The 13605-nt window shown below is 54.4% G+C and overlaps 1 protein-coding gene across 1 annotated transcript; it reads right to left on the reverse strand.

Moving 5' to 3' along the window:
• Positions 1–3459: 3459 nt before the first annotated feature.
• Positions 3460–13605, reverse strand: ZNF646 (zinc finger protein 646). Its single transcript, XM_030562006.1, has 2 exons — positions 12874–13605; positions 3460–10561 (listed from the first exon to the last, which is right to left on the reverse strand). The coding sequence occupies exon 2, from the start codon at positions 10401–10403 to the stop codon at positions 5322–5324; it is 5082 nt and encodes a 1693-aa protein (XP_030417866.1). The 5' UTR covers positions 10404–10561; positions 12874–13605; the 3' UTR covers positions 3460–5321.

The following is a 13605-nucleotide window of genomic DNA, read 5'->3' on the forward strand; positions in this document are numbered from 1 at the left end:
GAAGAGATATCCGAGAGGGGAGGGATGGGCCTTGTTAAGGTAGGGGGCTGGGTACCAGGAGTTCTGGATTCTATCCCTGGCTCTGGGCCAGGGTGGGGTCTAGTGGGTCAGAAGAGGGGAGCTAGGAGTCAGGACTCCTGGGTTCCATACCTCACTGCCTGTGATGTTGGGCAAATCCTTCCAAATTGCTGGGCGTCGGTTTCCCCCACTGTAAAACAGAGAATGACCCGTTTTCTGGACTCTCAGTGCTGGCTCTGTGCAAGACCTGGCCCAACAGAAGCCAGAATCTCAGTTGAGGTGGAGGGGTCTGTGGACCAGTTGGCATGATGGGGGCCTAGATTTTAGTCGGGGGGGGTGTCCATGCAGCATCTGGCACAACAAGGGGTGCTTGAGGGGGGCTGCGTAGACCTACTCCATTACAAACACAGGATAAAAAGGTTCTAGTTGAGAAAGTCAAGGCCACCGCTGCTTTCAGGCAGGGATCCCACAAATGATCAGGCCTCTGCTTAACTTCAAGCTCCCTTCGAATACCATTGAGCACACTGTAAACTGTACAAAGGGAAACACAGCCCAGGGCAGGTTTAAATCATGAGGCCTGCACAGAGCCCAGCTCCAGGAGTCCATGGGATTAACGCACAAGAACCTGAGCTTTAACAAAGTGTGGGGCTAGCTCTCAACCTTCGGGCAAAACAATGACCCGCCAGGCACATAAAGATGATTTCCCACCTCCCGCCCCGCCCCTTCACTGTTTTTTTTAAATAAAAACTCAGAATTTTTAAACAGGCAGCGATTGCTACAGGTGTGTAGATATAGGTATGGCAGGGGGGTCGAGTGGTTGGAGCAGTCTACTGCCAGGCTTGGATTCTATTCCGAGCTCCGCCAGTGACCGGCTGTGACACGCCAGCCTCAGTTTACCTTTCTGCAAAATGGGGATAACACCACCGACCTCCTCCACAAAGCGAGTTGGGAGCCGCTGCTGGAAAGCGCTAGGTATTATTATATTGGTACAAAGGTCACCCACAGACCTAAACCAAAACACTTCCAACATAGCTGCAGGATCTTTGTCTCCGTGCTTTCAGGAGCCCCCGCGTTCGGACTCTGACCGAGTACATAACAACAACAAAATGATCCGGCCTGAGTGGGGTCGAGTTTTTTCTCGGTGAGATTTTTAGTTAATTAATAAAAAACAAAACATCTTAAATACAACGCATTTCCCTACGCCGCCCCCGCCCACACACAAAAGTCTAACCAACATTTTCTTCTTATACAAACTTTGTCCCCGAATTTCACTAACGATTGGCTGGAAATAAAAGTCCAACGCACTCGATAGCAACTTGAGCAGTGGACCCACCTCTGCGCTCGGAGGCCAGAAGACTTTTTAAAGGGAAAATTCCCCTTCCCCACTAGATCAGATCAACTTAGCTAAGGAGAGCTAACTACACTGAGGCCGCCGTGTCCTTCGCCTCTCATCCCCTCTGCAGAAATATTTCTAGTAGCTGCTCTGAGACAAGCGATGATCAAAGAATGATGAGAGTTCCAGTTAAGAGGGGCTGTATGTCCAGCTACAAATTTTGTCCTGGTATTACCTTGGCAGTCAGGGGGTGATTGCTTCTCTGATATAGTTCCAGCAAGACAATGAAACATGGAGCCAGTTACACTGGTATAAATGTGTCTTGTATTGGTGTAGCTTAATGCCCTTCCTGTACGAGAATAGCTACACTGGAAGAAGCACCTTTATGCCAGTACAACTTCATCCATGCTGGGGACACTCCTGTATTAATTACATCAGGTGAAAACTTGTCACCTGCACTGGGGGTTTTTTGGTAGAAAATTGGGTTTTTACAAAAAAGGATCAGTTTTCCCCAGAAATTTTCAAGTTGTTGTCAAAAAACAAACAAACAACGCAAATGGCTGGAAATTGAAATATTGCTATTTGGAGAGAGCCCAGCGCTGCCTCATGGGAGGCATAGGTCCATTATCTCATGTCCCTATTCTCTTCTATGGATCAGGCTGCTCAATCAGACTACTTTTCCCACGAAGCACTGCTTCCCCTCTCCCAGACTGGAGACTGTGCGCGCATCATGGGAGGTATAGCTCAGGCATCTCTTGCTCTCATTTGCTTCTGGGAGCCATGTTCCTTGAGTGGCCTACATCTCCCATGATGCACCATGTTCTCCCATCTTGCAGAGGTGTTCCCTCATGGGAAATATAATTCAACCAGGGAGTGCAGCCTGCCAGGAGAATGGAGAACATGAAGTAATCAAACTACAATTCCCATGATACACTGCAGCAACTCAAGAGGAACAACCATGGTGCATCATAGGAAATATAAGCTGGGCTTCGGGGTCAGCCTATAAGAGAGAAGAGGAAGATGAGGCTCATGAACTACACCTCCCAGCAGGCACTGCGGAAGTATTCTAAATCAAAACTGTTCAGTTTCCAGCTTTTAAAAAAAAATAGAACTTTTGCCAAAAAAATTGAATTTTCAGCAGAAAGTTAACCCCCCCAGCCCTCCTGAAAAATGAAAAACAGACTAATTTAGCTTCCTTCTAAAATTTTCCAACAGGGATGGAATATAAAAAATGTTTCTTGTGTTTAGACAAGACCCTAAAAAACTTAATGTCACCTTTATAAGACCTGCCTTGCAATGAGAAATCTCGGCTGGGATCCGGAGAGCAAATATCGTTGCTATCGTATGGGCTGGGCTGTATTTCAAAACGAAAAACAGAAGAGAGAGAGAGAGAGACAGAGACAGAGAGAATAGGAAGCCGAGATGCTTGTTTATAAAACAAGCACCAGGGCTTTGCCGAATTTATAAGCGTATCACAGATCACACATATGCACGGGGGTATCAAACCAGCCCTCTCTCTCAAGGCGGATGGTTGGGTGGAAAAAATGAATGAGAATCCCAGGGCCAGCCGGTGAGTGGAAAGGCTCAATAAAGGGCTATTGGGGAGCAGGACTTGGTCTCCACTTCTCATTAGATAAAACCCGTTTTAATCATTAACAGCAGGAGTTTTGAAAGATGCCCAAGATTCAGGTGCCCAATCCAGGCTCGGTTCTCCTAGGCAGCAATGACATTTTAACATAATCATCACAAAACAATCTGTGTCTCATTAGATAGGTGGAAACTGCTTTTTGCGCACCACCACCAGCAGCACACGAGGGGGCAGAAGTGACTCTACCGCATGCTGCCTTTCCATTTTGTGTCTCACTACAGCATTGAGAAGCCTGGCTGTGCGCCAGAACCACTGTGCAAGGTGCTGTACAGGCACAGATCAAGCGAGCTACTTTAAAAGCTTTACTCCACCAGGAAGGAGGTAGCTAAAGAGCTGGGGAAACTGAGTCAGGGCATTCTCCAGTCTGGGTCTAAGAGTCTGTGGCGAAGGCAGGATAGAGCCCAGACATCAGCGCTGCAGGGAACTCAAACTTTAGCTGCTTACAAATAACAGAGTTGAATGTAAGTGGGCAGGAAACCCCCAGCTTTATTGGTTTTTATTCCACACAGCAGAGCCACCAAATTACAGCTGGGGGAAGAACAAGGGTCACTTAAATATTAACACGGTTCCAGGAGGGGAGCAAGGACTAATGGTTAGAGCAGGGGATCGAGAGGGCTAGGAGTCAGGACTCCTGGGTTCTATCCCCAGCTCTGGGAGGGGAGTCTAATGGGTTAGATTGGAGGGGGCTGGGACTTTGGTTCCGTGGTTGGAGTAGGGAGGACAGAATCTTCCTTTAAAACCGTTCCATGTACCAAGACAAACACAGGACAAATTTAAGTGTTGGCGTGTCTAAAACAGAAGATTGCTTTGTGTGAGAGATCTGAGTACCGTCTGGATTTCTGCAATACACTTACATATTCTGCATCATAGGACAATAAAAAATATTCATACATCTTGGATCAGTAGCACAGTGATAACTATTTCTGGGAGGTATAACTATCTTTTATCCCAACCCACGAAGGAGGACATTTTTTCTACGATCACAATTCAATACCTCAATTGAAAACACCTCAACATTTTTCTCTCTTGAAAGACTGGTACTGTTTTCTGGGCTGTTGTTTTCCCTTCCCCCCCCCCCCCCAAAAAAGGAGTCTCTAAGCAAATTGTTTCAAATGTGTGTTGTTCACAAGGGAAAAGATCGTTTAAAATTCAGATTTGATTCTTTTCCGGGGGCGGGGGGGGGGCGGGAAGGGGGGGATTAAAATTTGTATTTTCCTTTTTGCCTTATACAGACATTTAGTTCTCTTTTTAAAATTTTTTTGTTTTTATTTTGGGAGGAAAATTATTATAATTAAGGCAATTTGCTCTCAGTACAAAAAGTGTGCCTTTTTATTAGTTTGTTTCCTCTTTTTTTTTTTTAAGTTTTTTTTTTTTAAGACCAACTTTCGCTGATTGAGGAGGAAATTTAAAATTTGTATATATAATTTTCTCCTCTTCCAAAAAAACACAACAAAACAGTCTCAGACAAGATGTGTCTGTTTTTAAAAGTTTTTGTTAAAATTACAGATATTTGAAATTAAATATATTTAGACTTTTTGCAGGGGGCATCTTAGCCAATTTTGGGGAGGGGGGGAGGTAAAAAGGAGACTATTTTTTTCCACGTGCCAATTTTTAGGGGCAAAATTATTATTTTTTCAAATGAAAGCGATTTTTAAAATGTCCTTCTCCAATAACAGACACCATTTAAAAAGGAGTTGGGAACTGGTCAAAACAAAACCAGAAAATTAAATTCTACAGACGTCGAAAAAACAAACCAAACCAAAATAAAAACATGGCGCCAATGTTGTGTGTGGTTTTTCTTTCTTTTAAACCACAATGTTCAGGCTCCTGTGCAGGAGATCACTGGAGGATCATCTGAACCAATTTCAGCGGAATCCGTTGAGAATTACAGCCAAGCTGATAAATCCAATTGATTGCAATCAAGTTTTTAAAGCACGTGCTTAGGGTAAAGCGGGTGCTTAACATCTCTCCTGAATTGAGGGCCGAAACAAGGTAACACAGGGTTAAAGGGAAAGTTCTCAGAGGCACAAAAGGCAGCAGAGAATCAAACGAACACCGTTTCCCCTCACCCATCCATTGGAGAACTGGGGTCCACCCCAAAACCTCCCTCACTGATTGTTCCATGGCACCCACAAACTGCCTCTCTCCCACTGGCAGACTGGGCACTTCTCCCACCCAACTCCATTTGTGCCTCTGAAAATTCCTCCCCTTCCTAATGATTTGGTGCTAGGACAACAAACGACATTGACTCCCCGCCTCCATCTCTCCATCCCCTCTCGTCCCCCACCCACCCACACATTCGCACAGTCATTCGCACGACCCTCAGCTAACTTGCCCCATGGCGGCAGTGGCACTGCCATCCACCCCCGCGTCCTGGCAGAAGCCCGCCTCAGGCCCCTGGGCCCCTCCTGTGGCAGCGTGGCCAGCTTTGGCGCAGCCGGCCTGGCCATGGCAGGCCTTGGCGTGGCTGGCCAGCCGGCTGGAAGTCCTGAAGGCTTGGCCACAGTCTGGACAGCGGCGGCCTTTCTTGTTTGAGTGGGTGCGGAGGTGGTAGGTGAGGGCCAGGAGGTTGTGGAACTCCTTTAGGCAGGCGGGACAGCGGTAGAGACCGGTGGTGTGGACCTTCTTGTGGTGGAGGAGGCTGCCAGCGTGGCGGTACGTCCGCTCGCAACGGTCGCACTTGTAGGGGCGCTGGTCCACCAGGCCGTTGGTGCCAGGAGTGGCCCCAGCCTCTGCCTGGTGCCGCCACAGGTGCTGGACCAAGTCCCGAGAGGCCCGGTAGGCCTTGCCGCACTCCGAGCACTCAAAACGCTTCTTAGTGTGGACCCGGCCATGGTTCTTGAGGGCTGATGGGGTGGGAAATTGCTTGGGGCAGACCTGGCACTGGAAAGGGCCAAGGGGTGCCTGAGTGATGCCCACTGGGGTTTGGGTGCCAGTGTCAACATGGCCGCTTGATGCACCAACTGATGCACTGCCCACATGGCTGCCTGAGGTACCGCCAACAGAGTTGCTATCAACATGGCGGCCTGAGGCACCACGAACATGGCCACCTGAGGCACCAACTGATGCACTGCCAACATGGCTGCTGTCAACATGAGGGCCTGAGGTACCATCAACATGGCCGCCTGAGGTAGTTCCAAGATGGCCACCGTCACCATGGCCACCTGAGGCGTCAACATGGCTGCTGCCCTGCTCCCTCCGGGTGGCCCGCCATTCTCGTGCCATCTTGCTACGGACAAGGCTACTGCCCTCCAGTAAGGGGCGGCCAGGGGAGTTCCTGCTGCTAGGACGAGGCCGGCGCTGGGCATGGATCAGCTGGTGCCTCACCAGCTGCCTCTGCCATTTGAAGGCTTTGCCGCAGTCAGGACAGCGGTGGCGCTTGACCTCGAAGTGGATGCGCTGGTGGTTCTTGAGGGCCATGAGATTAGGGTAGGCCCGGGGGCAGACAGGGCAGCAGTAATGTCCGGTCTTGTGGCTCTTGCGGTGGTTGAGAAGGCTGCCAGCATGGCGGTAGGTCCGCCCACATTGCTCACACCGGTATGGCCGCTCCTCGGGGTCCTTCTTGGAGGCAGCCGGTGGCTCCGAGACCCCGCCACCGTCGGTGTGGGCCTTGCCTGCTCTCTTGGCGTGAGCCAACTTTCTGGAGGACGAGGCGGGCAGTGGCGGTCTCCTCTCACGGTGGACACGCTGGTGGCTGGCCAGCTGCTTCTGAAGGCGGAAGGCCTTGGGGCACTGGGCGCACTTGTAGCGCTTGGTCTCGAAGTGGATGCGGTTGTGGTTCTTCAGGGCCATGAGGTTGTAGAAGAGCTTCTGGCAGATGGCGCAGCGGAAGAGACCCGTCTTGTGGGTCTGCTTGTGGTTGATCAGGCTGCCCGCGTGCTTGTAGCTCCGGCCGCACTGCTCGCAGCAGAAGGGGCGCTCTGACGCGGCACCTTCCTCCCCACTGCCGCCGCTGCCACCCTCTTCCTCGGCAACGCTGACCAGCTCTTCCTCCTCCTCCGGGTGCTGAGCGGCACAGTGTGCCTCCAGCCCCGCTGCCCCCTGGCACAGCTCCCCACAGACATCACACACATGCAGCTTGCACTCCTCACCATCGCTGCCGCCTGGGTCCTGTTTTCCGGGAGCTGGGGCCGCAGATCCCTCTCCTCCCTCCCTGCCGTGCGGGAGCGCTGTCTCCTTCCCTACACTGTCCCCATTGCCGGTTGGCCGGCTGTCATTCAGCTTACACTTGGGGTGATTACGGAGATGGTTGCGGTAGGCAGACAGATTGGGGTACTGCCGAGAGCAGACGCCACACTGGTAATCTCCCACTTGGTGGGTCTTCTTGTGGTTGACCAGGCTGCCGCCGTGCCGGTAGGTTTTCCCACACTGCCCACAGGCATAGGGACGGCTGTCTGGGGGCATCAGGCCGGATTTCTGCTCCTCCGGCAGCTCCGGACGTGGTCCCAGCCGCAGCTGGATGGTGGTATCAGCCAGCGCCGCTTCCTTCTCCTCTCGGTGGCCCAGGCTGTGCTCTTCAAGGCTTGCCATGTCGTCGAACGTCTGCCCGCAATAGCCACAGATATGGGAGAGGAGCATCTCTTCCTCCCCATCGCGCTCATCTGGGCGCCGCTCCGCCTCCTGCTGGAGCCCAGGGAAAGCTGCATCCTTGCCGGCCTCCAAGCTGCCTTCCTGAGGCTCCCCCTCCCTGTCATGAGCCAGGCCATGGTGGTGCTGCAGGTCCGTCTCACCTGGGAAGATCATGCCACAGAGGCTGCAAAGGAAGGGACGTTCCTCGGTGCTGGCGCCCGGCTGCTGGGCCGTGGCATGGCCACGGAAGTGACTCTTCAGTGCCTCCAGGTTTGAGTACTCCTTCGGGCACAGGGAACACTGGTATATGCCCAGCTGCTGGCTGTGCTTGTGGTCGAGGATTTCGCACAGGTAGGGCTGAGAGTTGGGGCTGCTGGGTGGTGACGCTTTGGCCTCCTCCTCCTCTTTCGGGTGTTGCCAGCCGTTCACCGTGCTGCCTCCCCGCAGATTGTAGCTCCGGTGGGACAACTCCTCGCCCAGCGTCCCCTCCTCTCCAACCCGGGTACTCTCTGGACCACCACGCCCAACATCTCCACTTCCGTCCGGCTGCATCGTGCTGTCAGGGGCAACTCTGGGCTCCGCCTCTGCCACACTCCCTTCCTCTTCCTCCTCTGCTCCCGCTCGGCCCTTCCTCGGCTTCTGGTGTCCACGTAAGTGGCTCTTGAAGGCAGCCACATTGGAGAAGCGTTTGGCACAGAGTGAGCACTCAAAATCCCCCGTCTGGTGCGTCTGTTTGTGGTTGATCAGGCTGCCCGAGTGGCGGTAGGACTTGCCACAGAGTTCACAGCTGTACACCCGTCTGCCCGGAAGCTCCGCTTCACCCTCTCCCGTGCCAGTTTCCCCATCACTGTGCGCCAGGGAGTGGCTCTGTAAACTGCCCAGGTCGTGAAAGATCATCCCGCAGCAGCCACAGATGTGAGACATCCCCGGCGCTGGCCCTGCCGCTTCCAATTCCTCCACATCTCGCTTGATGGCCAGCAGCAGCGCTGCCTCCCGCGTGTGGACACTGCCCGGTTCCTCCTCCTCCTTCTCCTCCTGGGGGCAGGGAGCGGCATCCCCGGGCGCATGGCGCAGCTGGTGCCACTGGAACTCTGTCTCCTCCTCAAAGCTCTCTCCACAGCTGGTGCAGGCGTAACTCCCCCGCTCCTTGCCCCGCGCCGCTCGGAAATGCATGCGGACGTGGTTGCGTAGGGCCATCAGGTTGGAGTACTGCTTAGGGCACAGGGAACACTGGTAGACGCCCGTCCGGTGGGTGTGCCGGTGGTTGACCAGGCTACCCCGGTGCCGGTAGGTCCGGCCGCACTCCCCGCAGCGGTAAGGCCGCTCCTCTGATGCCCCGTCCTCTTCCTCCTCCACACAACCAGTCTCCTCCTCTTTGAGAGCACCTCCTCCACCTGCTTCCCCATGGCCCGGCAGCTCCGTGGCCCTCTCCCCACCAGCTGGCTCTGTGGGGCTCTGGTTGAGGTGGCAAGTGGCCTCTTCGGGTGCCGGGGGGCAGGAGTACTGGAGGCCGGGCCGGGAGGCAGGCTTGGATTTGAGGTGTATCCGCAGGTGGTTCTTGAGGGCCGCCAGGTTGAAGAGCTGCTTGCAGCAGAAGTTGCAGCTGTAGACACCCGTCTGGTGGCTTTTCTTGTGGTTGATGAGGCTTCCAGCATGGCGGTAAGTCCGGCCACACTCCCCGCACCGGTAGGGCCGCGCTTGGTCTCCATCCTTACCGCTGGCCTCCCAGGCTCCCTCCGAATCCATCGCGGGTTGGGCCAAGCCACCCGCATCCTCTTTCTCCTCTTCCTCCTCCTCCTCCTCCTCCGGGTAGAGGCAGCTGTGGTTCCTCAGCTCCTCCTCATCGGCAAAGCTTCCCCCGCACCTCACGCACAGCTCTCCATCCGGATTGCCCCGGTCCCCGCCTCCAGCCTTCGCCCCGTCCTTCAAACTGCAGGGGGCGCCCTCTCCAAAGGCAGCCGCCGGCGGCTGGTAGATATCCAGCTTGGCCGAAGTCTCAATGGAGTCCTCCTCCGAGACGCTGTGTTCTGAGCCCTCCGAGGGGGCTCTCCCGGCCCAGCGGGCTTTCTCATGGGCCTTCTGGTGGCTCAGCAGCTCGCTGGGCAGGCGGAAAGCCTTGCAGCACAACGAGCACTTGTAGGGGCGGTACTCCGAGTGCAGCCGGGAGTGGTTCTTGAGCGCCATGAGGTTGGAGAACTCCTTGAAGCAGACGGCGCACTGGTAGACGCCTAGGGTGTGGCTCTGCTTGTGGTTGGTGAGGCTGCCCGCATGCTTGTAGGCCTTATCGCACTGGTTGCATTTATAGCGCCGCTCCTCTGCCGGCACGCCAGGGGCCTCCTGGCCTTCCTCCGCTTTGCCGGGGAATTCCAACTGGGAGAAATCAGCCGGCACCACCGATTCAGCGATGTATTTCTCCAGGTTGCTCAGCAACGTCCCGGCGCCGCCGCCCTCTAGCGTGGGGAAAATATCGGCATCCGATGACGAGGAGTCCTGCCCTTGCTGGAAGTTGTTCTGCCCGTCCTCCTCCCCCTTCTGGCCGTGGCTGGCGTGGGCTGAATGGCGATGGCTGGCCAGCTGGGAGGCAACGCGGAAGCTGCGGCCGCAGTCCGGGCAGCGGTGGCGCCTCTCCTCGGTGTGGATGCGGAGGTGATTCTTCAGGGCCATGGGGTTGGAGAACTCCTTGCGACACAGCAGGCAGGTGAAGAGTCCCACCTCGTGGGTGCGTCGGTGGTTGACCAGGCTGCCAGCGTGGCGGTAGCTACGCTGGCACTGCCCGCATTTGAACGGCCGCTCCTCCCGCTGCAGCTGGCTCGGCTCGCAGCCGGGCTCTTCCATCGCTCACATCGGACGGCAGGAGGACACTATTTCCACTGACTTCACAGGGCCGGGCCGGTGGCCCGGAAAGCTCTGTTTCCGGCACAATGAGCCTGCATCCCCTCCTGCTTCTTCCTCCTCCTCCTCCTCTGGCTCCTTACGACATCCCAAGGCGGCAGCTGTGGGGAAACAGGCAAGGGAAGAGGAATTAAAACGCTGTCAAATGAGTGTCCCACATATAAGCTCAAGCCTGGCTGCTACCAGACCCATGGCTTCATCCTCTCCAGACCAGGGGAGCTAAGCCCAAAGAGGCACAAAAATGAGGACCAGACAGGGTTACCCTGGGCTATGCTGTTTGATACCCTGATGGGTGGAAGGATATCAGACAGCAAATGCCACACAGCAGAGCCAGGGAGAGAACCCAGGAATCCTGGTTCCCAGCCCTCCTCCAACTGACTCAACCCCACTCCCCTCCCAGAGCTGGGGACAGAACATAGGAGTCCTAGCTCCCAGACCCTCTGCTCTAACCACTAGACCCCACAGAGCAGGTGAGGGATGGCTCAGAGGTTTGAGTGTTGGCCTGCTAAACCCAGGGTTGTGAGTTCAATCCTTGAAGGGGCCACTTAGGGATCTGAGGCAAAAATCTGTGCGGGGATAGGTCCTGCTTTGAGCAGGAGGTTGGGCTAGATGACCTCCTGAGATCCCTCCCTACCCTGATATTATATGAGCACCGTAAGTCATTTCCCTTCTCTGTGCCTCAGTTTCCCCATCACTACCTGGGGAAAACAGATACCAACTCATGTTTAGTAAGGCTATCATCAACACCTGCAATATGCATCTTCTCCTTGACTAGGGCACAGCTAACTTAAGGCACACTGGTTTAATTATAGTAATTAGAAAAGTTCTTGACTCCATATTGCCACCTGTAAAGAAGTAAATAAGGTGCTAAATATAACTCAGATGCACCAGAGAAAAAACACACAATTTATCAATTAATTTGTAACCTTTGCCCCTAAAATATATATATATAACATCACCCAGGCATATTTCTGAGCACCATCAAGCTATTTCTTGGAAGAGGGATAGCTCAGTGGTAAACCCGGAGTTGTGAGTTCAAACCTTGAAGGGGCCACTTAGGGGTCTGGGGCAAAATCAGTACTTGGTGCTGCTAGTGAAGGCAGGGGGTTGGACTCAATGACCTTTCAGCGCCCCTTCCAGCTCTGTGAGATAGGCATCTCTCCATATATTATTTCTGAGGTTCTGAACGCCTGTAGTAGGCTCCACATGTTAAAGATCAACAAAACATCAGGGTGGGAAAACACACACATGTTGGGGGCCCTGATAACCTCTAGCAGGGATCAGCACCAAACATATAGATTTATGTAACAAGGCAAATTAACAATGGATGTTTTCTGCCCCCCACCAGCAAAAATCACCACAGGCTGGAGACGAAGCATAGGAAGTGGAAGCCCTGGAGAAGAATTTTTGGTGGCATGACACGCAATCTGTTGGGGGAACTTTAAGATTTGTGACTGGTGTAACTCATTTGCCTTCAATGGCCCAGAGATTGCTAAAGGAACAGCAATCTCTCAGGGTGGGTCCACCAGCAGGTGTGGGTGGGTGGCTGTTTTCCATTCAGTCACTCTTTATAATTGGAAGCCTTTTAAAAAAAAAAAACGATTCCAAAGTTTCTAGCCTCCAATGTGACTTGATCGTGCTCATAGCAAGCGGGTAAATTACGCCACTCCACAACCTTGGGAGAGAAAAGGACAGCTAAGGCATGTTTTGGGGGACAATACATTTCACTCAACAGTGAGATGCGGCTGCCTCTGGGGTGGGCTAGCAAGGGAACAGCTGCACAGCAATGCAGCACAGGGATGATTCCTCAGAGTGGCAGCATCTCAGCGCCAGGCGAGGGTCAGCTGGGTAACAGCCACATAATGATGCTGCCTGGGGATTACTCATCCTGCATTGCAATGCAGCTGCTTCTAGGGCGGGATGCGACATATAGGAGACACAGCCATTCCACACAGTTTTTAGCTAAGGAAGAGTGAGAAACAATTACATCTAATTTAAAATTGCAGGGAGGGAGGATGGAAGTAGCAAGACTCCTGGGATCTAACCCCAGCTCTGGGAGAGCAGTGATGTCTACTGGTTAGAGCAGAGGGGGGCTGAGAGCCAGGACTCCGGGGTTTTCTCCCCGGCTCTGGGAGGGGAGTGGGGTCTAGTGGGGGTCTAGTGGGTTAGAGCAGGGGGTGCTGGGAGCCAGGACTCCTGGGTCCCCAGCTCTGAGACTCCCTTTGCAGCCTCAGGCAAGTCCCCGTCTCTGTGCCACAGTTTATCCATTCATAAAACGAGAACAACAATCTCCACTCACTTCATAAGCACAACAGGAAAAAGTGTTTTAAAAGACTTCATGTGGCTTTAGGCCGCAGATTGGGCCCTAACCACCCCCAGGTCAACCCAGCACCCCCCAATGCCAGCCTCTTACCTCCAGGGTCCAGTAAAGCATCCCAGAGGCGACACACCGGCCAGGCCAGGGGAGCTGAAGCAGTTTCCAGGGAGGGAGTCACACCCCAAGTGACAGCCAGACGCGGAGACAAACCCAGGATCTTCAGGGTACAAGGAAGAGAGGAAATTTGTAGGGACGAGCCCCAAAAATACAGGGCTTCCCGGGGTGCCTTATTCCCCAGGGGAGGGACCGGCACAGACTTTTGGTGGCGTTCAGTCTTCAATGCTGGATCCCGGGGTCTGGATACAGGACCTAATGGGGGCTCCGAGCCCCCAAAGTCTGGGTCCAGGCAGCGAGTGGAGACAGGCGCTCACGGCGGAGGGACCCGAGCCCCAGCTCGCAGGGGGCCAGGCTGCTGTGCCCCGACCTGCTGGCTACAGACGCTCCCAGGGGCTCGAGCCCCGAGGCGCTGGATCCAGGGGGGTCCGAGCGGCGGGCGGCACATCCCAGGGGTCTGCGAGGCTGGAGGCGGATCCCAGGGGGGCGAACCCCAGTTCTGGGCTGGCAGGAGAGCCCCGGCCGGGCGAACCCCCAGTTCTTCCAGCGCAGGGAGCCGGGGGGACTCCCCGCTCCACCGCCCCCCGGCGGGCTGATTTCCCTGCGGGGGGGTCTCCAGGCGGGCAAGTCCACGGCCCCCCCGTGGGGGTGGGAATCTCGCCCCCCAGCCCGTGGGGGGGGCTCTGGTTCGCCCCTCGTGGCCAGCAGGGTCCA

The sequence above is a fragment of the Gopherus evgoodei genome, chromosome 4 (assembly GCF_007399415.2).
Source record: "Gopherus evgoodei ecotype Sinaloan lineage chromosome 4, rGopEvg1_v1.p, whole genome shotgun sequence".
Lineage (NCBI taxonomy): Eukaryota > Metazoa > Chordata > Testudines > Testudinidae > Gopherus > Gopherus evgoodei.

Excerpts from the sequence above, each read along its gene's own strand:
- ZNF646 (XM_030562006.1), bottom strand. The coding sequence starts at position 10,403 with ATGGAAGAGCCCGGCTGCGAGCCGAGCCAGCTGCAGCGGGAGGAGCGG.